Source organism: Amphiura filiformis, chromosome 11 (genome assembly GCF_039555335.1).
Source record: "Amphiura filiformis chromosome 11, Afil_fr2py, whole genome shotgun sequence".
Lineage (NCBI taxonomy): Eukaryota > Metazoa > Echinodermata > Ophiuroidea > Amphilepidida > Amphiuridae > Amphiura > Amphiura filiformis.
The window spans coordinates 53062122-53087040 of NC_092638.1; the positions used below are offsets into that span (position 1 = coordinate 53062122).

The 24919-nt window shown below is 37.6% G+C and overlaps 2 protein-coding genes across 2 annotated transcripts; both read left to right on the forward strand.

The window, feature by feature from the left end:
- Positions 1-2662: 2662 nt before the first annotated feature.
- Positions 2663-13547, forward strand: LOC140164044 (uronyl 2-sulfotransferase-like). The gene is made up of 7 exons (XM_072187311.1): positions 2663-2762; positions 5442-5582; positions 5960-6054; positions 6873-7020; positions 7392-7492; positions 10164-10339; positions 12365-13547. The coding sequence occupies exons 1-7, from the start codon at positions 2673-2675 to the stop codon at positions 12502-12504; spliced, it is 891 nt and encodes a 296-aa protein (XP_072043412.1). The 5' UTR covers positions 2663-2672; the 3' UTR covers positions 12505-13547.
- Positions 13548-13631: 84 nt separating this feature from the next.
- Positions 13632-24460, forward strand: LOC140163770 (uronyl 2-sulfotransferase-like). The gene is made up of 7 exons (XM_072187086.1): positions 13632-14158; positions 16227-16330; positions 18282-18422; positions 18797-18891; positions 21026-21173; positions 21564-21664; positions 24256-24460. Exons 1-7 carry the CDS (start codon positions 13993-13995, stop codon positions 24458-24460), a joined length of 960 nt encoding a protein of 319 aa, XP_072043187.1. The 5' UTR covers positions 13632-13992.
- Positions 24461-24919: the final 459 nt, after the last annotated feature.

Genomic DNA, 24919 nt, shown 5'->3' on the forward strand with positions numbered 1-24919 from the left:
CGAGTTAAAAATTAAATACAAGCTTCCCTTTGGAATTTCCAGACACCTTTCGAATCATGTTAAATAGACACCTTTCTGAACATAAATGTGAAGTTTCGTGCTCATTTGTTGTATTTTTCACCTGATCTCAAACCCTAAACATTTTCTTATATTTATACCATCTGCACTGACTTGCTGCTATTCACGCACAGGAGCTGTACTTTTAAAATACGCGCCTAATCAATAATGAGTCTTTCACTCCATTGTTAAAGTACTGTGCTCCCTGTAGCATATATGGAGTGACCAGGCCCTGGAGTGTGATGGTTTTTGTAGCAGATGACAGTATTCATTCAAGCCTATCAAGGTCAGTTATTAGCCACTTGCTGAATGGCTGGGCATTATCAGCTATCAAAGAGATACCTTATGCTGCTGCCAATCACAATAGAGGTTAAACATTTTGTTAAAACCCCAGAAGTGATATCAGGACAAAGCTGTGCATGTTGGTACTTGATTGTTTGGATTCCTATGTTGAAAATCCCTTGTAGTACATTAGTATTTTTCTTATGTGTAGTGTATATTGTTGTGGAAAAAAAGTTCACCCGGAATTTTGATTTTGTGCCACTTTGGCCATTATGGATGATTTTTGGTAAATGTTTTCTAAAAGCATGATTTTAGTGCCTCGGTTTGAAGAAATACTTAATGCTATTGACTAGTAAAGTGCAATTTCATAAGAAACCCATATGAAACTTAAAGAATATGATTGTTTCATGTTTGCATATATATTAAAATAAAGAAATATAAAAAGGTAAAAATATGCTTATACCAATTTTGCTCACATTGCTATATTTAGACTTTGTCAATTTATTTCGTTCCAATGACCGGTCAGAATGGGAAACTTTGAAAATTCATAATTCGAAAAGTTTTTGACCGATTTTGACCATTTAACCACCAAAATGTTGATGAGTTCTTTCCAGAAAACAATTTTTTGTAGCAATAGGGGCAACATGAAATTATGATGGTCATCCCTAATTATAGACTCCAAGAATGGCTCTCCATACACAAATGAATAAACACAAAGGAGGGTAGTCTCTTCCGTGGCCAGCTTGATTTCGATGGAGCGAAACCAAATTGGCTGCGGAGGAGACGGGTAATTTTGCCATGCAAATGAGCCAGTGTCGTAGCCCTGCCTCTATGATGTGTAATTGGACAGGTCAGTGAATCTACATATATGATTCGACGAAAAGGAGTGATTTAGTCGGATTAATTACCCTAGTAATGCGTGAAAGCAATTTTTGAACATATTGCCCTTCACTATAAGTATAGGCTGCACTAATCATAATGCGAATAATCAGACCCAGAACAAAATATTAATTTCTGACATCATTGACTACATATCATTGACTAACAAAACGAGTAAAAAGGTTTATAGTATTACGTCCAGGAAAGCACAAGTAAATGCCCCCTTAATATTGCCCGGATACACTTCCCAGTTTTTCTGTTATTTCCCGCTATTTTCCGGTATACGGTTTTTCCCAAGGGAAAGTGTCATGAGGGGCATTTTATTTTCCTCTCTTCAGGGGTCATGAAAACTGTAGTTTTCTAGGGTATTATACAGGGTGAGTCAAAAAAACTGCAATAGAGCAAAGAATCGATATTTATGTAAGAACCAAATCGAACTTTCCCAATATTGAAAGATTCTATAAATGCTACACTCAATAGCCACCTTCTGTGAAAATATGAAGTGAATCGCAACTACCGTTTAATTTTGATGAGTCCTTTTGCTGCGATACCCAATTTCGTTATTTGTCCACGAGGTACCATGTATTTTGAATGAGAGCAAACAGTGCGCGATAAAGGCACCATATCTGAAACTGACTTTAACTTAAATAAGGTTGATTTTTGCGTTATTTTAATTTCTTTTTTTTTCTGTTCAAACAAACTTTCTAACATTACTTTAAGTCCTTCATACCTCACTCGACTCCAACTCCAGTTTGTTTAATCCCAATATGTCCAACTTACTGGATATTTTGTAATTCACTCCATTTCAATTTGCGCGCATTTCATTTTGACATTTGAAACACCCGCCTACAAATTTGTATGTTTTTGATAGAGAATAAACATCTTTAAAGTAAAGGAAAAATGAAAATAACAACAAATAATGTTTCTTCTCCTTAAACAGGACCAAGGGCAATAACACTTTGGGTGCTCCATTTTATTTTAATGCCAATGAGGTTAAGAAAATGGCAGTTGTTCCAAATCTACCTTACACAGAGTGGGCTGACATTCAAATTTTAGATGTCTCGTGGATAAACATTAAATTTGGGTAGCGCTATAAAGTGTGTCATGAAAACAAAACGGTTAATGTTAATTCCTCAATTTTTTCACACAAGGTCACTGATGGATATACCATATATAAAATGTTTTCAAACCTAAAAAGTTCAACTCGGTTCTTAAGTAAAAATTGATTCTTTTCTCTATTGCACTTTTTTTGACTCACCCTGTATTTTCTACAGAAACTGACTAAGTTCTTTTCTCTCTATCTCCTGTCTCTCTGTCTGTCTTCTGTTTTGTTTTTTGTTTTGTTTTTTGTTTCTGTTGTTGTTGTTGTTGTTGTTGTTGGGTTGTTCTTTTTTCTTTTTTTTTTGTATCTGTCTGTCTCTCGACCCTGGTCTTTTTCAGGATCACGTCTTATTATGGGAAATTCAACGGAGTCGTCACAAAAGTTAACGGAACAGCACGGAACAACACTCTATAAGAAATATGGCGTGCCAATTACGGGACTGGTAAGACCTATACATACATGTAGTACCGGTAATAAGTCAAAATTAAACTTTGCCAACGAAATTAACATCCTGCTTGTCAGATGATTGTTGTTCTACCGTATTAAGGCGATTTAATACCCTGATTTTCATCAGTACCCATCTTCTTTTTTTTGTTGCAAATTTATAAAGTATATAAATATGTTCATCATCTCATGTCCTGAACTTATAAAATATCTCTACATACAAAGTGGTTTTAAACCATTTTAGAAAATCATTTTAGCCCTATATATTTTTTTTTTTTTCTTTACTGTATCCTGGTAACTGAGATGTGTGTTTCATAACAAACCATAATTTATTCTATTGAACATGTCCAAGTAGAATACATGAATAGCATACATTAAATCCTTTGTTATACTATCTATAGAAATATACTCACTGATTATAACACTGAATAAATCCTTTGTTATACTATCTATAGAAATATACTCACTGATTATAACACTGAATAAATTAAATAGGCCTAAATAATCTCTTCCATGTATGTATCTTCTATAATATGTTGTTAGGAAAAGAGATTAAAAAAGGCTATAAGGTCATCAAAGGTCAGGTTATAGGTCAATTGGTTCAGGTCAAATTCAGGCATCAATTTTGAATACATGTGATAGTCTGTGATATCATACATGTCATAATGAGGCATCAATTTTGATATTTTGTCTGTTACTGGATATATAATGGAAATGTGTTAGGTGGATATACTAAAATACCGTGGGATGTAAATGGTGAGTACAATTTAGATTGCCTAGTTGAGTTGGATTGGGCAAATAAATATAAAATAGTTACCAAAATCACACAAATGAAGCTTACGGAAAACTACCTATTATGGTGGTATAGATGACAAAAAATACAATCTTTTTCAACATTGCTGTAGTGTGGTTGTGGTAACCTGTTACCTATGGCTTAATTAAGTTTCAGTGACATAGTGTTGCAAGTTCAAAATACAAAATATAGCTCGACATTGAAAATAGAAGCATTTTTTGATAGTTGTGGAGCACCAAGTTCATGAAGTCATAAAAGAAATCAGGGACCACTTATTCCCATTTTACATATCAACATTATTTCCCTAATGTGTTAGCAACACATATCCAAACTTTTAACGAAATCCGTTGATAGTAAGCTTTCCAAAATGAAGTGAATTTAAATCATCAGTGATGTACCTCCTTCTGGCTTCTATCTTCAAAAGCATGTAAGCTACATTGATACCGATGCCACCAATAAAACGAGAAGATTTACCCCTTCATTTTGCATACCACTTTGTCCAATTTTTTTTTTGTAATTTCTTCACAAAATGCAAAAAAATGCAAAAAAAAATCAATGGGTGTAGTACCCCCTTAATCCAGTTGCAAATTATAATGGCTTTTTTTAAATTGATTTTTCTGACTAACATGACTATGGCCTGCAACCATATTATAACGGCGTGGAAGATTTTATATGCCAGGAAAACTTTTATATGTCAAGGTGTCAAATTTAAAAAAGAATTAAGAATAGTTTGCATCACCTACGATGCATCATTACATAGGTAACATCACAAATTATCATACCTCATTATATAGATTCCTGTCATCTGATTGGTTAAAAGTCATTGAATTAGCTATGCCCTCAAAATGAACTATGGACCGGTCGTGGAAACGAACTAGGGACCGGTTTGAGTCTACGCATGCGTAATCGCAACGTACATCCATTCGGCCATCGGTACTCTCTAAATGTAAAAGAGTGAAAATCTCACTCCCGAAAAGAGTGATTCACTTATAAGACCACTCAAAAAGGAGTGAAATGCGTTTTTTAACCACTCAACAAAGAGTGAAAACCAGTCTTTAAGAGTGAATTTTAACTCTTTCAACATTTTAGAGTTGTCCTTCATTTATAAATGAAGGACAACTCTAAAAATGTGTTGTCCTTCATTTAACTCCTTGAACGAGTTGAAATTCACTCTTTTAGAGTGATTTTCATTCTTTTTTGAGTGGTTTTAAATTTTAAAAAACACATTCACAATTTAATTGTAAAAATCCTCCTGCTCCCATCATGCAAGTTATTCCACTTAGACTGATCAGAGAGGATGAGAAGAATAGGCCTACTTTTATCTTTACTTTTGATATGGGCCTACTTTTATCAAAATAATTAAGCATTGATTAAGCATTTGCCAGTGAAACATTCTCACTCACAAAAATCACAGATACTCAACATGAGAATCTGTGCAAAAATATAATATTTTGACAGAGAAGGTCACTAAATCTGGCCGTCTCAAGTTCATGATTAGTTTTGATTGATCTTCATGTACCAAATCATTTACTTTAAATTGATATCCTGTGACCTATGGCTAGTAGTAGCATACAGGTAGTTCATACTTATTCAGCAATCATAGCTCAGTTGTGGAGTAGTTCTTTGGTTGTATCACCACCTTGACTGATCAGAAGACCTGTGTTTTATATAGGCTTACTGCATACACTGCCTACCTCTTTGCAGCTATGCGTAGCCAAGGTGGGGGCAGTCCGGGGGCCGGGGGTGTGTGTGCAGTCATGTGACCTCCGTATGGCCTGGGCACTCCCTTTTAAAGGGATTTTTATTAAATACTCGTCTTATTTTTGAGGTGTGTGCTTATGTTTGTTTCTATTTTTGCTTTCCATTTTTATTGCAATATTCAAGAACCACACCATCATTTACAATAAAATGCCGAAATGTGGCAGCCGGACAATGGACATGTTATTACGCTGGAGATGCTCGAAGCTGGATATTATACATAAAAGGTGTAACATAGCATATGATTTTGAGAGAATTGACCTAAAGGTAAGCATTACGTCATCTATTATGGATGATGATGAGTCATTGAATGATGACGACGATGATGATGACGATGATATTCACTTCGAACGCTGGACAACCGATTCTTTTGATATACACGCCCTGACGATGACGACAACGATGACGATGATGATGATGATGATGATGATGATGATGATGAATCTTTGATGATGATGATGATGATGATGATGATGATGATGATGATGATGATGATGATGATGATGATGATGATATGATGATGATGATGATGATGATGATGATGATTGTTATTATTATCATTATTACTACTACTACTACTACCGAGACCTATTATTGTAAAATTTTTCTTTAATTTGCGTATATATTTTTTTCATTTTACTCAGGGCAAAGAAGAATATGCGATAAAGCGAGTACAACAACTTGCAGCCCACCCACCTGCTTTGTTTAGCGATCACATTTTCTATTTTCCAGTTGAGAAGTAAGGAAGTAATCAACCAATTATATTAGAGACAATGCGATTTTCTGAACGCAGCACGTGGAACGTACGTTTTCGCGTACGTTTTTACGTACGTCAATACGGTGTTAAATATTGCTAGTCTCGGTTCCAAACTGGATTGTGCTCATTCGTCACGAAGGAGAACAAATGAGCTGAAATAAAGACTATAATATTTGATCTAATTTAACAGCTTCTAACCTAGGTTGATAGAGGGCATAGTGATTGAAAAAATAACAGTCCCGATAACAGTAAGCTGAGTCTATGCCTGATTCAAACAAGCCGCTGCGCTTTTGATTTTTACTAAAATTTTGATCTACATGCTGATTAAACTTAATTGTTTTTTGTGCTCCCCAAATATTATAGTTGCCCAAAAACATATATTTTGATAGATTAAAGATCACTACATCCATACATCATGACTTTACTTTCAAAATGAGACATTTTCGTCCTGAAAATTGGGCGCGTTGCATGGACTTAGACATGAGGTAAAATCAGCATATTCAACGTAGCATCCATCTGCGTTTTATTCTACGTTGGGAATCCAAAATGGGAAATCGCAATGTCATTTTTGTACGCAAAGTATCACACACATTTCAATGGGCAATCTTGCTCCTATTTGCAGATGATATGGAGAAGCTACCCCGGGAAGCTACCATATACATCGGGCATGTACAGAACCATGTCATGAGCGGAGGTAGAACTCCCTCGTTCTGATCTCGTAAATTGGAACTTTGCCCCGGGACTTTGCCTCTATATTTTTCGACTTGACCAAATTTCTCACACGATTATTTCATTTACAGGTCAATTCATCCAGTCTACATAAATATGATAAGAGATCCGATCGAATTCCTCGTTTCCGGTTACTATTATCGACAGCATGGAGACAAAACACCAGGAAGTGTGGATCGAGTGAAGAAAAAATTTGGAGTGGAAATGAGAATGAATGAGGTATGAAAACTTGAAGCCACGTGTATGTCATTTCGTTCACTATTAAACGACCGATGTCTATGATCTTGGTACTAAACAATCTAATGGATAAGTATAGTTATCTTGTTTCCATTAACACCAGAAAATGCACAAACATCCCCAGATTGACGTCACGATGACGTCATAATTGACCAAAACATCAAATTTCACTAAGTCAGAACAGTTACCATGTCCCTCTACTCTTTCTTAAATTCAAAATGGAGGAATACTTGGATTTAAGCGATCCAGGAAGGACTTATTTATTCTAGAATATTATTAAGAATATTCTTGTAATTTCGATCAAAATATGATCGAAATTAAATTTAATGGTTAATTTGTCTTCTTTTTCATAGACTTTTGACCAATGCGTCTTAAAGGAACATGAAGCATGTGTAAAGGAAGAATATCTCTCTAGGATCTTTCATTTCTTCTGTGGCACACATCCAAAATGCAGGTACCATTTTATAGCGAGTGATATGTACCAATCCTTGTCCGGTAAGGGGGTGGGCAATAATTATGAGCCGCCAGGGGTAAATTTTCCAAACAGGGTACCAAAACATGCTCCCCCCTCGGCTTACAAAAAATCGCTTAACCCCTCTCTGCCTGATTATAGGCGGTACCATCATAAAAACACAACATATTTATGTAAAATTCAATTTCATTCACAATTTTTATCATTTTTTTTTACAATTCTCCCCTTTTTTCTGTCACCCTGGGTAAAAAATAGTCTATTGTTAACCCATTATCTTTTTCACCAACGCCTTCCGTCTACCGACGGCCTTACATGAACCGACGGCCATGACGAGCGGGGGGATCACCGGCCCCCTGGTCCCCCACTGGCCACGCCACTGTAACTTATTCTATGGTTGAGTATCTGTCTTTGAAAGACAAGGAGGTCTCAAACAAAATGTGCCAAATCTCACTGAATATCACACTGTTTCATTAAAATAAAGTGTTGGCACTTATTGTACGGTCTCAAAGTGTTGCCAGCCTGATGCACCGGTCTCGCGCAGCCGTTGCTTTTCTTGGGCGGCCACTTCTGAGTCTGTCTTTGACATCTCCGGTCTGACGAAACTTGGCTTTTAGCTTGGAGATCATACTTCGGGAAACTCCAAAATTTGCCGCAACTTGATTCTGAGGTATATGCCAGCCTCAAGCTGGCCAATAGCTCGAGCCATATCTGGTAATTAAACCATGGTTGCTTTCTTGCAAATGACCACTATGAAGAAGTGACCAGCAAGAGAAATTGACTTGCGTTGATCCATTTCGATCCACCTGTAAAAATCGCTCCCCCCCCCCCGGCTTGCCAAAAATTGCTTGCCGACCCCTGTCGGCTGGAAAAAAAATTCTTGGACCCCTCAATTTTACCCTCCCCCAGCGCTCATAATTATTGCATATATGTAGCCACTAACCTAAATAATATTAACGAGGGCTGTCATGGTTGTTAGGGACGCTTCATTTAACTTCCAGTTAATATAATTTTGTTCATAGAATTTTGACACTATTAATTATTGATTAATTAATGTTGCTTTGAACAAAATGTAGAGGGTGTTACAGAAGCCAAGACGGTTTCATTTTTATCGATACATGTAGGAGTGGCTGAGTGGGGATTGTTTGAAAAAAAATCATAATGACGACCTTTCTCCTATTTTGTTTCTCCCTTTCCTTTCCTATCCTTTCATTTTCTTTCCTTTCTCATTTTTCATTTTTCGGGAGCTGCAGAACGACGACGCATTTGCCTCCCTTACCTCGACATAGCAACTGAATACGCCGCTGCGATTAGAGAGATTATTTGTTCGATGATAGTTATCATGGTTATTAGTTTGATAGGGCAATGTCAGGGGAAAATGTTTGCGATATTTCATAAAATTGACGAAATATTAATTTCAGAGTTGTGCAACTGGGCCTATATTGAAAAGATATTTAAAATATGGCCAACATAGCGCCAACAGGGTCTATGGTAGACTGGTTCAGTGGTTACCATGATCACAAAGTTGCTAAAAATTATTGTATAAACTTGAACATTCAGGCAACGTTCCAGAAACCTATTATTACGGAGGGGCGGCTAACCCTAAGGTGTTTCATCCGGCATATTAAAAGCCTTAAGCTAATTGTAGATCCATCGGTGATGGTACCCATAGGAAAATAAAAGCATTCAGGTGCGGCAAAGCCACCTGGTGACTATTTCATTATCGCTAGCGTCGGAAGAAGTGATTCATATCGTATCGTGCGACAAAATTTTTTATTTTCTATCGCGCAAGTTTGAATGCAATCTAATTGGATAATCTGATTGGTACACGTGCGCGTGACAGTATCAATATACAAATATATACTGCCATGAGAGGTTCTGGTTATAACTATGGGCCCGCGGTGAGATCAATAATACTATTTTCCTGAGGGGCGCAGAAAATAGTATTAATTGATCTCATCGAGGGACCATAGTTTTAACCAGAACTTCGAATAAAGGCAGTATTTATATTTGTTTTATATACTTCATTAATATGTTCTTTGTTCATTGATTGGTTAAAAGAAAATTATTTGACGTTTTGACTCCAGCTTCTATCCTGAATGAACAGCACGACCAATATAAGCACAACCTATATTTTGCCCTTCAAAAAAATCGAATAGGCTAGAATCGGGCTAACCAATTACAGCAGCGCGAAATCACGCTATGGCAGTTTCGCGTGCGTGAACTGTTCCGTCGCATCAAATGCTCGCACGCGGAAGGCATGGTCAAAAGTACTATTTACGGCTTGGAGGTACTATTTACGGCTCATCCGGGACATTGAAAATACTATTTACGGCTTAGAGTACTATTTACGGATAGGAGTACTGATGGTAGAACTATTTTTGGTTATGTGATCCACTTTTAACCAATCAATGAACAAGAATATAATGAAGTATATAATACGCATTGCGCTGCGCCTTAACAGTCAGACTAGAATATATATTTCCGATCAAAATTGCATGTTTATGTGATTTTTCGCCAAAATTACAAAAATGGCTCAGTAGAAGGTTGTTTATTAAGTTAGTTATTGTTACAATACATATCAATACATCCAAATGTCCAGGGAAATTGAAATAAACATATATTATATACCAACATTTCTCCATTCTGTCTATAGCACCGATCTAAAATGGTCATTAAATGAGGCCAAAAGACGTGTAGAAAAGGAATACTTAATAGTTGGACTGCTAGAGGACTACGAATCCACACTCAGACTTATGGAGAAACTAGCGCCTAGCTTGTTTAATGGCATTGTAACCGATTATAAGGCTGACATACGAAAGAAGGAATCAGGTACGTTCAAGTTAAGCGATGATAATTGACCCCTATAGCCAATAAGATACTGAAACTAGCGCCTAGCTTGTTTGAAGGCATTGTGACCTACTATCACTCTGATGTGCGAAAGAAGAAATCAGGTACGTTCAAGTGTTAACAAGCGATAAGTGATTGACCACTATAGGCCCATTCCATGTCAAGGTATGTGCACCGCAGCACCTCTTCAATTTTTTTCTTTTTCTGTGTGGTGGTAGATATTGATGAGAAAGTAAAATCCCGAAAATTTGAGCTTCATACTCCATTTCGTTTTCCCGTGGCATCAATTTGAAATTTAGGGGTCAGCGTAAAAATGTGTCGCAACGCGAAGACAACGTTTGGAGGTCCATAAATGTATAAAGGGAACCATTTACAACTTTGAAAAGTATGTATTCTGGGTACTTATTTGTGTAGAATTCAAATCTGGCATCAGAAAACTTGTAACTCCTTTACTTTAAAAGATATAGGGCCCTCAAAATGCAACTTCGTCCATCAGGACCAAATTTGGGGGTCAAAACTCCAAAAAAGTAAAAATAATTTTATTGTCCATTTTTTTTTGCCAGTCAGAGCCCTTTGGTAGGACATTACTCTTAACAAATATTGAGCCTATTACAAATACTTTTGCTGAGTTATTACCCCCCAAAACCCCAATTGTACATTTGGATGACATTTTGACCCCCCTAAAAAAGTAAGTCAGTTACAAGTTTGCCTGATGCCAGACTTGAATGTTGAAGATATGTCCTTGGACAACTTTTCAAAGTTGTATTGGTTCCCTTTGGGACTCGATGGCTCCAAACATCGTCATTCTCCATAGAGTTGCGACACATTTTTGACGCATGACCCCTGACTAAATTTCAAATTGATGCCACGGGAAAACGAAATGGAGTATGAAGCTCAAATTCTGGATTTTACTTTTCATCAATATCTACCACCACACAGAAAAAGAAAAAATTGAAGAGGTGCTGCGGTGCACATCCCTGAGTTGACATGGAATGGGCCTATAGCTAATAAGGTACTAAAATTAATGTTTCTGTTGACAATATGATTGGACAAAAAACATTCGCTCATTAGAAGCGTTGCGTGCATCAGGTACCACTGCCACTGAATAGAATTGATTACAACATAGACTCTAAATACATGTATTTAGAGTCTGTGACCACAACTAGAATATCTTAGAGTTTCCTCCTGAGGGTCAATGACGTGACCAGATCACTGTAATTCAGCTAGAGGCAATATATGATGGAGATTAGTCAATTAGCTACATAATATGACCTTGTGTGGTACATGTACTTACTAGTTCCCTGGAAGTGAGTTTTGCCTGAGGCAAAATGTTGACAGCTCACTACAATATTTATTACCATCCATTTGGCTGAAAAATGATGTGAGACGTGATCAATTCTGTTAAGGCAATGGAACCTAATGAAATTTAGTGGCGAATCTTGGAAGAAAGGAGAATAATAAATTACAAATGTTTTGGGGAAAGATTAAATAAAGGGCATTGGCCCTTTACCATTGCCCGAAGGAAGATAATCAACATATTAAGTATCATTGATGTTTTCCATGTTGCACACAACTTAGAACTATTGTAAAAAGAGGAGTTATTGAGCTACTCAAATCGTAATAACACACCTGCACGATATACAAATAACTCCAAATAATGCAGAGGCGGAACTAATTGTCAACACCAATAGGGGCCATGCACGTTTTAGTCGATTGACTTAAAATGGATTCGAACTAGAACCATATTGTAATGCAGTCTATTCAATAAATTATTGGGATCATCCTAGAGCACATAATATATCTTATATTGAATAAAACTTATGTGTATGTTAATGCTTCTATCGAAATTAGTGTAGCATCCTTGCATGATTGGTTGTATAAACTACGTCACATGCATGATCACTACAATATAACTGTCACAAATTGTCCGAAATATCCCGGCTATAGAACAATGTTGCTTTGGTTCTTCGCTCATTTTATAATTACTTTTTTTTCTCCTTACCATAGAAAGATATCAAACAAACTTCAAGAAGCCCATATCTGCAGAAGTACGTGCGATACTTAGAGAAAAACTCGACTTGACGTACCAATTTTATGACTTTGTGAAGATTAAGCTAGAACTGCTTAAGAAGGAATATGACATATAGCTTAATTAGGTCCGGGAATCGGACATGTCTTCAGTTAAGAAGTGACACGGTGTATTCAGCACGGGCGTGTTTCGTGTATCGTGATATACGCGGCATATTGAAACATTTACTTCTTCCCACAGCTGTTTACCACCAGTAATATCACGGAGACAACAATATCGTCTTAGGAATGTTGGAAGTTGGAAAATTGCAAGTTGAAGTTGAAGTTGAAGTTGAAGTTTATTTGTTTTCATCTCAATTCACATCAATGTTATAGAAAATGGAAAATGCAAGATAAAGAATATATTATGATATTACTGAGATAAGCGTGGATGCCGCAAATACGCAAAGCGTGAATCTGAACAAGATGGAAATTTAACTTACACTACTATTAACGTGTACAATAATGATATCATGTGGAGCTATGTGGCCAAAATAAGAATGAAAAGTAGGAAATACCATGGGGAATGATAACGTTGTACGCGTTAGGGAACTGAAACGCTAAAAACGCATACGCCCTGGAAAGCTCAGTCTCAAACGTTGCATTTGTTACAGGGCCCTTATTATAACATTGTAAAACACGAAGCAGTTGAGGCCTATGGTATATAAAATAAATCGTTTTAAATATTATATTGACTGCTACATGTACATAACGTGATAAAAAAAATACATAAATAAAGCTGCTGTGCCAGTTGGATTCCTTGCTCTAATAATTTTTATAATGATAGAGTGAATCCCCCGGCCCTCTATTCGCTGTAACAGTAGTGATGTCATAATACAGCCTGTGTGCAGACTTTGTTCAAGGACACGTTCACGGTCATGTACGGTTCCTACCGTTTTAAAGCTAAAAACCCGTCCAGTTATAGTAATTAGTTAAATAAATCATAATATTCTGCGTTTTGTCATGATTTATGGATGGTTTCCAAAAATGCAATTATACTGTGTGAACATGGTAAATAGGGGACTGTCCTTGAGAGGTGCTTGAACCAAAACACTCCAACTATATGCATGGCTGTCTTTATCCAAGGTGATGATGTAATGACTATGACAGCGAATCCGGTCATCTGAAAGCTTTTGTAAAACTCATCACTTTTGTCATATGTATTGGCCTTCACTCTATTGTATTTGTTCATTTGTGCATGGATGGCTAAAATAGCCCTACTATTATAGGGCCTTTTGACTGTGAGTACTGTGGTGATCCAAAACCATGCAAAATCATTAAACCTGCCTATATAGGCCTATATCCAGAGAACTGCTGAACCCATCAGGTGCAGCGGTTAGTGGGTTTTAGCGGTTCTCGGAAGGCACTATAGTAGGGCTAGGCTAAAACTCCATTGTAAGTATTCTCATGATATTGCAAAATGGATGGAGACCGTTGCATTGAAAAGCATAAAAGTCGGTCATAAGTCATAAAAGTCGGTCGACGGTTTATGCAATAGACCTGTTTATTTGAATTGGAAGGGCAAAACCCAGCAGTTTTCATAGTTCTCAAAATTCAAACAATTCATAATGTATACGGTCCCACGACGAGTCGCCTTGCCGCTGATATCAGTTTTGATAGCAGCAACAATATTTTTCACCATCACTTACAAGTCTACTTACAGACTAAAACCAGAATCGACGCCGGAGATTGAGGTGAAAAACACCAATGAAGAAATTAAACGTAGCAAGAAAGGTAGGACCAGCTTTATAGCTTGAGATCATGAAATTGCAGATGTATATACAATCTGATGTTTTATTACTAGTCGAGCTCAGCTCCTGAACCAAGTCTTCATCAGCTCTATGGACCTAAATACAGCAAGATAATGTAAGATACCGGTAGTAAATGTAAACCTGTATTTTAGCTAGAGTATCTCGAGCTGTAGTGCCGTACTATACATTACGCTGTCTTTCCTATTCGGCGAGGATGACAATTTTGACCTCCTCGTCTGTTTACATACAGAGACATAGGCGTAGATCCCGGGGGATGGGGGGATTTGCCAGGGTGGTGGTCCATACAATCCCCCCCCCCCCCCCAATGTTGACGCCTGGTAATGGGTTTCTGACCAAATTAACCTCATATTTGCCCATTTTAGCCCCAAAAGTGCAAATTTTCGCGCACTTCACGCGCATTTAATCTACTTTTACACCATATTTAATCAGTTTAGCTTCAAAATAGCACAAATGTTCGCGCGCTTCGCGCGCATTTATATCATAAACTAATTCTGTCGCCAAAGGGGCTGGATTTACTATACTTCAAGATTTTTTTCCAACTTCATCCCCCCCAATGTCAAAAAGAAATCTACGCTACTGAACAGAGAGGTAGACAAAAGACCGTTCCGCTTGTCCAAACACTCAAGTATCAGAAGGATGGTCCACAATAGCGTGATTCACGTAACATGAATAGGGATTATAAAAAGCTGTCAAGAAGAACCATGTGCTTCTTTTGTCCAATTGCCATCAAGATTTCATATGGAAACAATTCAGAATTCGACTCAGAACACGATCATGTCAAAAATTAATATTTTGTTCTGGGACTGATTATTCGGACTACTCGAGCTAGACATACCCCTTGTGTCAAAAACGCGGGGCAGTTTGATTTATGAAGAAAGTGTCATAGTAAAACGTAAATCTCTACCCTCTATGATGCACACCGACATCGCCCGGTTAATAATTACATTATACAGCCAGAGACACTGAAATTAATACCCGGGATCGATACACGTAAATGTGCTATGCACGATTGATATTCAGACGATAAATCTTTGGATACCGGGGTACAAAATGATGAATATCTCCCGTAAATGATTTCGTATAAAGAAACCACATTTGGTTCCTTGCACGTGAATGTTCAACAGATATTATCGTCGTTAGCTAGCGTCTTGAGAAAAAACCATTGCGTCTTGAACTGGAAAAACTGACAGAAATATTCTGATTTTCTGATGTGAGCGATCACTCACATGGCGTATACACACAGAGGTCACACACAGGGGTGTTGGGGTGCACTCACTCACATGGCGTATACAAGCTCACTTACACAAAGAGAAGCCAATTACCGAGCTATAGTCAGTAGCCTTAGTCGGGATGTCCCTCGGCTCATTAATTAATGCGTCTCAAAGGTCGGAACAAAATGGCCATGCGTGGCTGTGGATTTAACCTAACATGGCGATTTCTGCCATGAAGATATCGGGGTGATGACACTGTGTGATGTGTAATTAGACAGGTCAGTGAATCTACATCTATCAGTATTCGACGAGAATTGAGTCGGATTAATTACCATAGTAATGCGTGAAAGCAATTTTTGAACATATTGCCCTGCACTATAAGTGTAGGCTGCACTCATCATTGACTACATATCATTGACTAAAAAACGAGTAAAAAGGTTTATATTATTACGTCCAGGAAAGCGCAAGTAAATGCCCCCTTAATATTGCCCGGATACACTTCCCAGTTTTTCTGTTATTTCCCGCTATTTTCCGGTATACGGTTTTCCCTACTAGTTAGGGAAAGTGTCATGAGGGGAATTTAATGTTCCTCTCTTCAGGGGTCATGAAAAATGTACTTTCTAGGGTATTATATTTTCTACAGAAACTGACCATAGTTCTTATCTCTCTGTCTCTCTCTCTCTCTCTCTGTCTTTCTGTCTGTCTTCTGGTTTTGTTTTGTTGTTGTTGTTGTTCTGTTTTTTGTTGTTGTTTTTTTTTTGTTTTTGTTTTTGTTTTTGTTTTTGTATCTGTCTGTCTCTCGGTCCCGGTCTTTCTCAGGATCGCGTCTTATTATCGAAAATTCAACGGAGTCATCACAAAAGTTAACGGAGCAGCACGGAACAACACTCTATAAGAAATATGGCGTGCCTATTACGGGACTGGTAAGACCTATTATAGGCCTACATAGCAATTAGTCAAAATCAAACTTTGACCACGAAATTAGCAACCATATATAACGATGTGGGAGATTTTATATACCAGGAAAACTTTTCTATGTACCTTGCTCCAAAAAGATTTATGATCTGAAAGATCATACAAGGGTCAAATTTAAAACAAAAATTAAGAATAGTTTGCACCACCTACGATGCATCATTACATTATGTAACATCACAAATTATATACCTCATATATAGATCCCTGTCATCTGATTGGTTAAAAGTGCGGTCATTGAATTAGCTATACCCTCAAAATGAACTATGGTCCGGTCGTGGAAACGAACTATGGACCGGTTTGAGTCTATACGCATGTGCAATCGCAACGTACATCCACTCGGTATAAAACAAATATTGACTGCTTTATATTCGGGGCATGGTTAAAATTATAGGCCCGCGGTGATCTCAAAACCATGCTATGATTTTGAGATCACCGTGGGCATATAGTTTTAACCATGACCCTCATAGCAGTCATTATATACCTCATCTAAAGATCTAAAGATTCCCGATCATCTGATTGGTTAAAAGAGCGGGCATAGTTTTGACCCCAGACAAAAGTAACTATTCCCCGGGCAATAGTTCTGCGTGTGCTTTGTTCCCAGCGTAAAATGATATTACGCACGCGTTAATGTTTTCGCGCGCTTTAATTACGCGGAAATCGTCTGTGCCGTTCGCATTAAAACTGTTACTTTCTCTTTCCAAAATCGAGGTTTTTAACCAAACAGATGACAAGAATCTTAAGATTTGGTATATAAATTAAATATTGACTGCTTTTTATTCGGGGTATGGTTAAAATTATGGGCTCGCGGTGATCTCAAAACCATGACTATGCCCTCGGCTACGCCTCGGGGCATAGTCATGGTTTTGAGATCACCTTGGGCCTATACTTTAACCATGCCCCTCATAGCAGTCAATATTTGTATAATATTTGTGGTCAATACGGTTCGCTGGACATCATCTGCTGAATTCGAATTATGAAGTACGCCAAGTACCTGTACTTGCATTTTCATTAAACATGCTTCAAATGCCGCACTAAAATTTACTAAAGTATTCTTTTGGTCCTAAGGATCACAAAACATAAAACATGTAGTTACCAAGTTACGGGCTCAACAGGTCAAAGGTGAATTTGCATCATGTACATGCGTTAAATATTGAAAGTTGCTCCAATTTCGTTAAAATGGAGACAAATTCTCAGAAAATACGTTGTAAAGTCGGTTGTCTTGTCCTGTTTTTGTTCGTCAGTGTTCAGTTAGCCGTCCACTTGTTCTGTACCATGTCGAATTTGACATCCATGTATACAGCATATGCTACATACATGATGATGATTTCATAATATCAGGCTGCCATCATGTTTGCCATTTTGGTTCGCTTTAGCACTTTCTAAGTTTGTTCGAAAAGGTTCCTTTAAGGGTACACGATGTATTGTTGGTCGAAGCAGCCTAAAAATTGATTTTCATTATCTTAATCAATATATTATTGTAAAAAAACAAAAACACTTTGATGTTTTGCAATAGTTTCATTCTACAAATCATATACTTTGAAAACTTGCTTCATTTATTGTTGTTAATGAGTTATGTACGTTTTACAAAAGTATTGTTGTTTCAGCCCTCTTTACAAGTTACAACATAACTCAAGAACCACAGGACCTACAAAACTATATCTGTGATATTTGAATTCTTCTACACACTCGCTATGAAATGATCAATGCAATATTTGCCAAAGCTCACTACCATTCGCAAGATGCTGTGAACTACCAAATCGCAACAGTTTAAAATAGTGTCTAACCTTAAGTCAGCCTTGAACTGCGGATATTATCTTTTTTAAATAGTCGTCTTATTTTTGAGGTGTGTGCTTATGTTTGTTTCTATTTTTGCTTTCCATTTTTATTGCAATATTCAAGAACCACACCATCATTTACAATAAAATGCCGAAATGTGGCAGCCGGACAATGGACACGTTATTACGCTGGACATGCTCGAAGCTGGATATTAAACCTAGAAGGTGTAAGATAGTATATGATTTTGAGAGAATTGATCTAAAGGTAAGCATTACGTCATCTATTATGGATGATGATGAGTCATTGAATGACGACGACGATGATGATGACGATGATATTCACTTAGAACGCTGGACAACCGATTCTTTTGCTATACACGCCCTGACGATGACGACAACGATGACGATGACGATGATGATGATGATGATGATGATGATGATGATGATGATGATGATGATGAATGATTTGATGATGATGATGTTGATGATGATGATGATGATGATGATGATGATGATGATGATGATGATGATGATGATGATGATGATGATGATTATCATTATTACTACTACTACTACTGAGACCTATTATTGTAAAATTTTTCTTTAATTTGCTTATATATTTTTTTTCATTTTACTCAGGGCAAAGAAGAATCTGCGATAAAGCGAGTACAACAACTTGCAGCCCACCCACCTGCTTTGTTTAGCGATCACATTTTCTATTTTCCAGTTGAGAAGTAAGGAAGTAATCAATCAATTATATAGAGACAATGCGATTTTCTGAACGCAGCACGTGGAACGTACGTTTTCGCGTACGTTTTTACGTACGTTAATACGGTGTTAAATATTGCTAGTCTCGGTTCCAAACTGGATTGTGCTCATTCGTCACGAAGGAGAACAAATGAGCTGAAATAAAGACTATAATATTTGATCTAATTTAACAGCTTCTAACCTAGGTCGATAGAGGGCATAGTGATTGAAATAACAGTCCGATAACCAGACGACGGTGGACTACATTATTCAATGTGGCAACAGCCAAAAGCGTAAACAAAACAGACAATATGACGGCAACACTGCCTGCACGATGGACGCAATTATTTTTCCCGGAGCCAGATCCGTTTTTAATAGCTCTATTGGCCGGGTGGCCCCATTACAGAAAAAAAATGCACAAAATATATTTCCCAGTGCAATATGTGACCGTACAGCACGAATGAGCCGTAAATGTCCTCAATTGTATTCCGAGTTACAGTGTAAAATGGGCATGAAGGTCATATTCATAGGTATTTCAATTTGGTGCTACGTGTATCTCATTAAATGAGGTACACGTAGCACCAAATTGAGGTACCAATGAATACGACCTTCATGCCCATTTTACACTGTAACTCGGAATACAATTGAGGACATTTACGGCTCATTCGTGCTGTACGGTCACATATATACATTTTCATATGAAAATAAATAATTTTAAATTAAAAGAAAAAAGAAGAAGAAAAATTTTTAATCATCGCCGGGGATGGGAATCGATCTCGGGACCCTTTGCGTGGGAGGCGAGATCCGTAACCACTACACCACGTAAACTCATTGATACACATAGGGGAAATTTTCAGTATATATCGTAACATATCGTGCGTTATTCATACAAAAAAATCAAAAAAACAGTACTTACAATGAGGTTCACTGGCGAACCTCAACGGATTTAGACTGATAAAATAGTGCTTAATAACATACGTACAGTTTTGGAATAATTTGAGGCATTTTTGTGTTTACGTGTAAAACCAATGACGACGTCAAAATTGAGCCAATCTTGGCCGCCCCCCCCCTGCCGATAACAGTAAGCTGAGTCTATGCCTGATTCAAACAAGCCGCTGCGCTTTTGATTTTTACTAAAATTTTGATCTACATGCTGATTAAACTTAATTGTTTTTTGTGCTCCCCAAATATTATAGTTGCCCAAAAACATTACTTTGATAGATTAAAGATCACTACATCCATACATCATGACTTTACTTTCAAAATGTGACATTTTCGTCCTGAAAATTGGGCGCGTTGCATGGACTTAGACATGAGGTAAAATCAGCATATTCAACGTAGCATCCATCTGCGTTTTATTCTACGTTGGGAATCCAAAATGGGAAATCGCAATGTCATTTTTTGTACGCAAAGTATCACACACATTTCAATGGGCAATCTTGCTACCATTTGCAGATGATATGAAGAAGCTACCCCGGGAAGCTACCATATACATCGGGCATGTACAGAACCATGCCATGAGCGGAGGTAGAACTCCCTCGTTCTGATCTCGTAAATTGGAACTTTACCCCCGGGGTGGGCACTCAACTTTAGAAGTAACGGTATGTGCCTGTCAATAGGCCCCTCTTTTGAAGTATACCCAATGACCCCCTTTTTTAAAAGTCATACCCGATGACCCCCCCCTTTTTTTTTTTAGTTGCGGCTACCCAATGACCCCTTTTTTCTAAAATAGCATCATCAAAATTTCACAAAATAATGCCGAAACTTTCAAATTCTCTTATTTCAACAAATTTGTATTGGAAATTTGGAAAATTTGGAACAAGAAAATAGAATTTTGCTCCATTTTTTTCAAAATTGTCTACCTGATGACCCCTTATTTGAAATCTTATACTCAATGACCCCTTTTTCAAAATCTTATACTTAATAACCCCCCCTTTTTTTCATTTTGTTTGTACCCAATGACCCACTTTTTAAAAATAACATTTTGTACCCGATAGGCCCCTACTTCGCGACGCTGATAGGCACATACCCGTCACTTCTAAAGTTGAGTGCCCACCCCGGGACTTTGCCTCTATATTTTTCGACTTGACCAAATTTCTCACACGATTATTTCATTTACAGGTCAATTCATCCAGTCTACATAAATATGATAAGAGATCCGATCGAATACCTCGTTTCCAGTTACTATTATCGACAGCATGGAGACAAAACACCAGGAAGTGTGGATCGAGTGAAGAAAAAATTTGGATTGGAAATGAAAATGAATGAGGTATGAAAACTTGAAGCCACCTGTATGTCATTTCGTTCACTATTAAACGACCGATGTCTATGATTTTGGTACTAAACAAACTAATGGATAAGTATAGTTATCTTGGTTCCATTAACACCAAAAAATGCACAAATATCCCCAGATTAACGTCACGATGACGTCATAATTGACCAAAACATCAAAATTCACTGATTTTAAGTCCAAATTTAAGTCAGAACAGTTACCATGTCCCTCTACTCTTTCTTAAATTCAAAATGGAGGAATACTTGGATTTAAGCGATCCAGGTAGGACTTATTTATTCTAGAATATTATTAAGAATATTCTTGTAATTTCGATCAAAATATGATCGAAATTAAATTTAATGGTCAATTTGTCTTCTTTTTTCATAGACTTTTGACCAATGCGTCTTAAAGGAACATAAAGCATGTGTAAAGGAAGAATATCTCTCTAGGATCTTTCATTTCTTCTGTGGCACACATCCAAAATGCAGGTAACATTTTATAGCGAGTGATATGTTCCAATCCTTGTCAGGTAAAGGGGTGGGCAATATTTATGAGCCGCCAGGGGTAAGATTTCCAAACAGGGTACCAAAAAACGCTCCCCCCTCGGCTTACAAAAAATCGCTAAACCCCTCTCTGCCTGATTATAGGCGGTACCATCATAAAAACACAAAATTTTTATGTAAAATTCAATTTCATTCACAATTTTTATCATTTATTTTTTTACAATTCTCCCCTTTTTTCTGTCACCCTGGGTAAAAAATAGTCTATTGTTAACCCATTATCTTTTTCACCAACGCCTTCCGTCTACCGACGGCCTTACATGAGCCGACGGCCATGCCGAGCGGGGGGGTCACCGGCCCCCTGGCCCCCCACTGGCTACGCCACTGTAACTTATTCTATGGTTGAGTATCTGTCTTTGAAAGACAAGGAGGTCTCAAACAAAATGTGCCAAATCTCACTGAATATCACACTGTTTCATTAAAACAAAGTGTTGGCACTTATTCTACGGTTTCAAAGTGTTGCCAGCCTGATGCACCGGTCTCGCGCAGCCGTTGCTTTTCTTGGGCGCCCACTTCTGGGTCTGTCTTTGACATCTCCGGTCTGACGAAACTTGGCTTTTAGCTTGGAGATCATACTTCGGGAAACTCCAAAATTTGCCGCAACTTGATTCTGAGGTATATGCCAGCTTCAAGCTGGCCAATAGCTCGAGCCTTATCCATATCTGATAATCAAACCATGGTTGCTTTCTTGCAAATGACCACTATGAAGAAGTGACCAGCAAGAGAAATTGACTTGCGTTGATCCATTTCGATCCACCTGTAAAAATCGCCCCCCCGGCTTGCCAAAATTGCTTGCCGACCCCTGTCGGCTGGCCAAAAAATTCTTGGACCCCTCAATTTTACCCTCCCCAGCGCTCATAATTATTGCATATATGTAGCCACTAACCTAAATAATATTAACGAGGGCTGTCATGGTTGTTAGGGACGCTTCATTTAACTTCCAGTTAATATAATTTTGTTCATAGAATTTTGACACTATTAATTATTGATTAATTAATGTTGCTTTGAACAAAATGTAGAGGGTGTGACAGTTGCCAAGACGGTTTCATTTTTATCGATACAGGTAGGTGTGGCTGAGTGGGGATTGTTTGAAAAAAAATCATAATGACGACCTTTCTCTTATTTTGTTTCTCCCTTTCCTTTCCTATCCTTTCATTTTCTTTCCTTTCTCATTTTTCACTTTTCGGGAGCTGCAGAACGACGACGCATTTGCCTCCCTTACCTCGACATAGCAACTAAATACGCCGCTGCGATTAGAGAGATTATTTGTTCGATGATAGTTATCATGGTTATTAGTTTGATAGGGCAATGTCAGGGGAAAATGTTGGCGATATTTCATAAAATTGACGAAATATTAATTTCAGAGTTGTGCAACTGGGCCTATATTGAAAAGATATTTAAAATATGGCCAACATAGCGCCAACAGGGTCTATGTTTGACTGGTTCAGTGGTTACCATGATCACAAAGTTGCTAAAAATTCCCGGGTAAAAATTATTGTATAAACTTGAACAGTCAGGCAACGTTCCAGAAACCTAGTATTACGGAGGGGCGGCTAACCCTAAGGTGGTTCATCCGGCATATTAAAACGCTTGAGTTTATACCCAAATGCATTAAGCTAATTGTAGATCCATCGGTGATGGTACCCATAGGAAAATAAAAGCATTCAGGTGCGGCAAAGCCACCTGGTGACTATTTCATTATCGCTGGCGTCGGAAGAAGTGATTCATATCGTATCGTACGACAAAATATTTTATTTTCTATCGCGCAAGTTTGAATGCAATCTGATTGGATAATCTGATTGGTACATGTGCGAGTGGCAGTATCAATATACAAATATATACTGCCATGAGAGGTTCTGGTTATAACTATGGGCCCGTGGTGAGATACTTCATTAATATGTTCTTTGTTCATTGATTGGTTAAAAGAAAATTATTTGATGTTTTGACGCCAGCTTCTATCCTGAATGAACAGCACGACTAATTTAAGCACAACCTATATTTTGCCCTTCAAAAAAATCGAATAGGCTAAAATCGGGCTAACCAATTACAGCAGCGCGAAATCACGCTATGGCAGTTTCGCGTGCGTGAACTGTTCCGTCGCATCAAATGCTCGCACGCGGAAGGCATGGTCAAAAGTACTATCTACGGCTTGGAGGTACTATTTACGGCTCATCCGGGACATTGAAAATACTATTTACGGCTTAGTACTATTTACGGATAGGAGTACTGATGGTAGAACTATTTTTGGTATTGTGATCCACTTTTAACCAATCAATGAACAAGAATATATTAATGAAGTATATAATACGCATTGCGCTGCGCCTTAACAGTCAGACTAGAATATATATTTCCGATCAAAATTGCATGTTTATGTGATTTTTCGCCAAAATTACAAAAATGGCTCAGTAGAAGGTTGTTTATTTAGTTAGTTATTGTTAATATATATCAATACATCCAAATGTCCAGGGAAATTGAAATAAACTTTATTATATACCAACATTTCTGCATTCTGTCTATAGCACCGATCTAAAATGGTCATTAAATGAGGCCAAAAGACGTGTAGAAGAGGAATACTTAATAGTTGGACTACTAGAGGACTACGAATCTACACTCAAACTTATGGAGAAACTAGCGCCTAGCTTGTTTAATGGCATTGTAACCGATTATAAGGCTGACATACGAAAGAAGGAATCAGGTACGTTCAAGTTAAGCGATGATAATTGACCCCTATAGCCAATAAGATACTGAAACTAGCGCCTAGCTTGTTTAAAGGCATTGTGACTTACTATCACTCTGCTGAACGAAAGAAGAAATCAGGCACGTTCATGTGTTAACAAGCGATAAGTGATTGACCACTATAGCCAATAAGGTACAAAAATTTATGGATGTTCTAAGTTTATTTCTAAGTTGACAATATGATTAGACAAAAACATTCGCTTATTATATAGAAGCGTTGCGTTTATCAGGTGCCACTGCCATTGAATAGAATTGATCACAACTAGAATAGCTAGAGCAATGAGATGACCAGATCGTCATAGAGGCAATATATAACAGACATGACAGAGATGGGTCAATGAGCTACATAATATGACCTTGTGTGGTACTTAGTTCCCTGGAAGTGAGTTTTGCCGGAGGCAATTTGTGGTCAAATGTTGACAGCTCACTGCAATATTTATTACCATC

Bases quoted from the DNA above. Each gene is read 5' to 3' on its own strand.
- LOC140164044 (XM_072187311.1), top strand. From the start codon at position 2,673: ATGGGAAATTCAACGGAGTCGTCACAAAAGTTAACGGAACAGCACGGA. The intron at 6,055-6,872 runs GTAAGGAAGTAA...TTTCATTTACAG, and splicing joins TTCTATTTTCCAGTTGAGAA to GTCAATTCATCCAGTCTACA. The intron at 7,493-10,163 runs GTACCATTTTAT...TTCTGTCTATAG, and splicing joins GGCACACATCCAAAATGCAG to CACCGATCTAAAATGGTCAT.
- LOC140163770 (XM_072187086.1), top strand. From the start codon at position 13,993: ATGTATACGGTCCCACGACGAGTCGCCTTGCCGCTGATATCAGTTTTG. The intron at 16,331-18,281 runs GTAAGACCTATT...GCAATATTCAAG, and splicing joins GCGTGCCTATTACGGGACTG to AACCACACCATCATTTACAA. The intron at 21,174-21,563 runs GTATGAAAACTT...CTTTTTTCATAG, and splicing joins TGGAAATGAAAATGAATGAG to ACTTTTGACCAATGCGTCTT.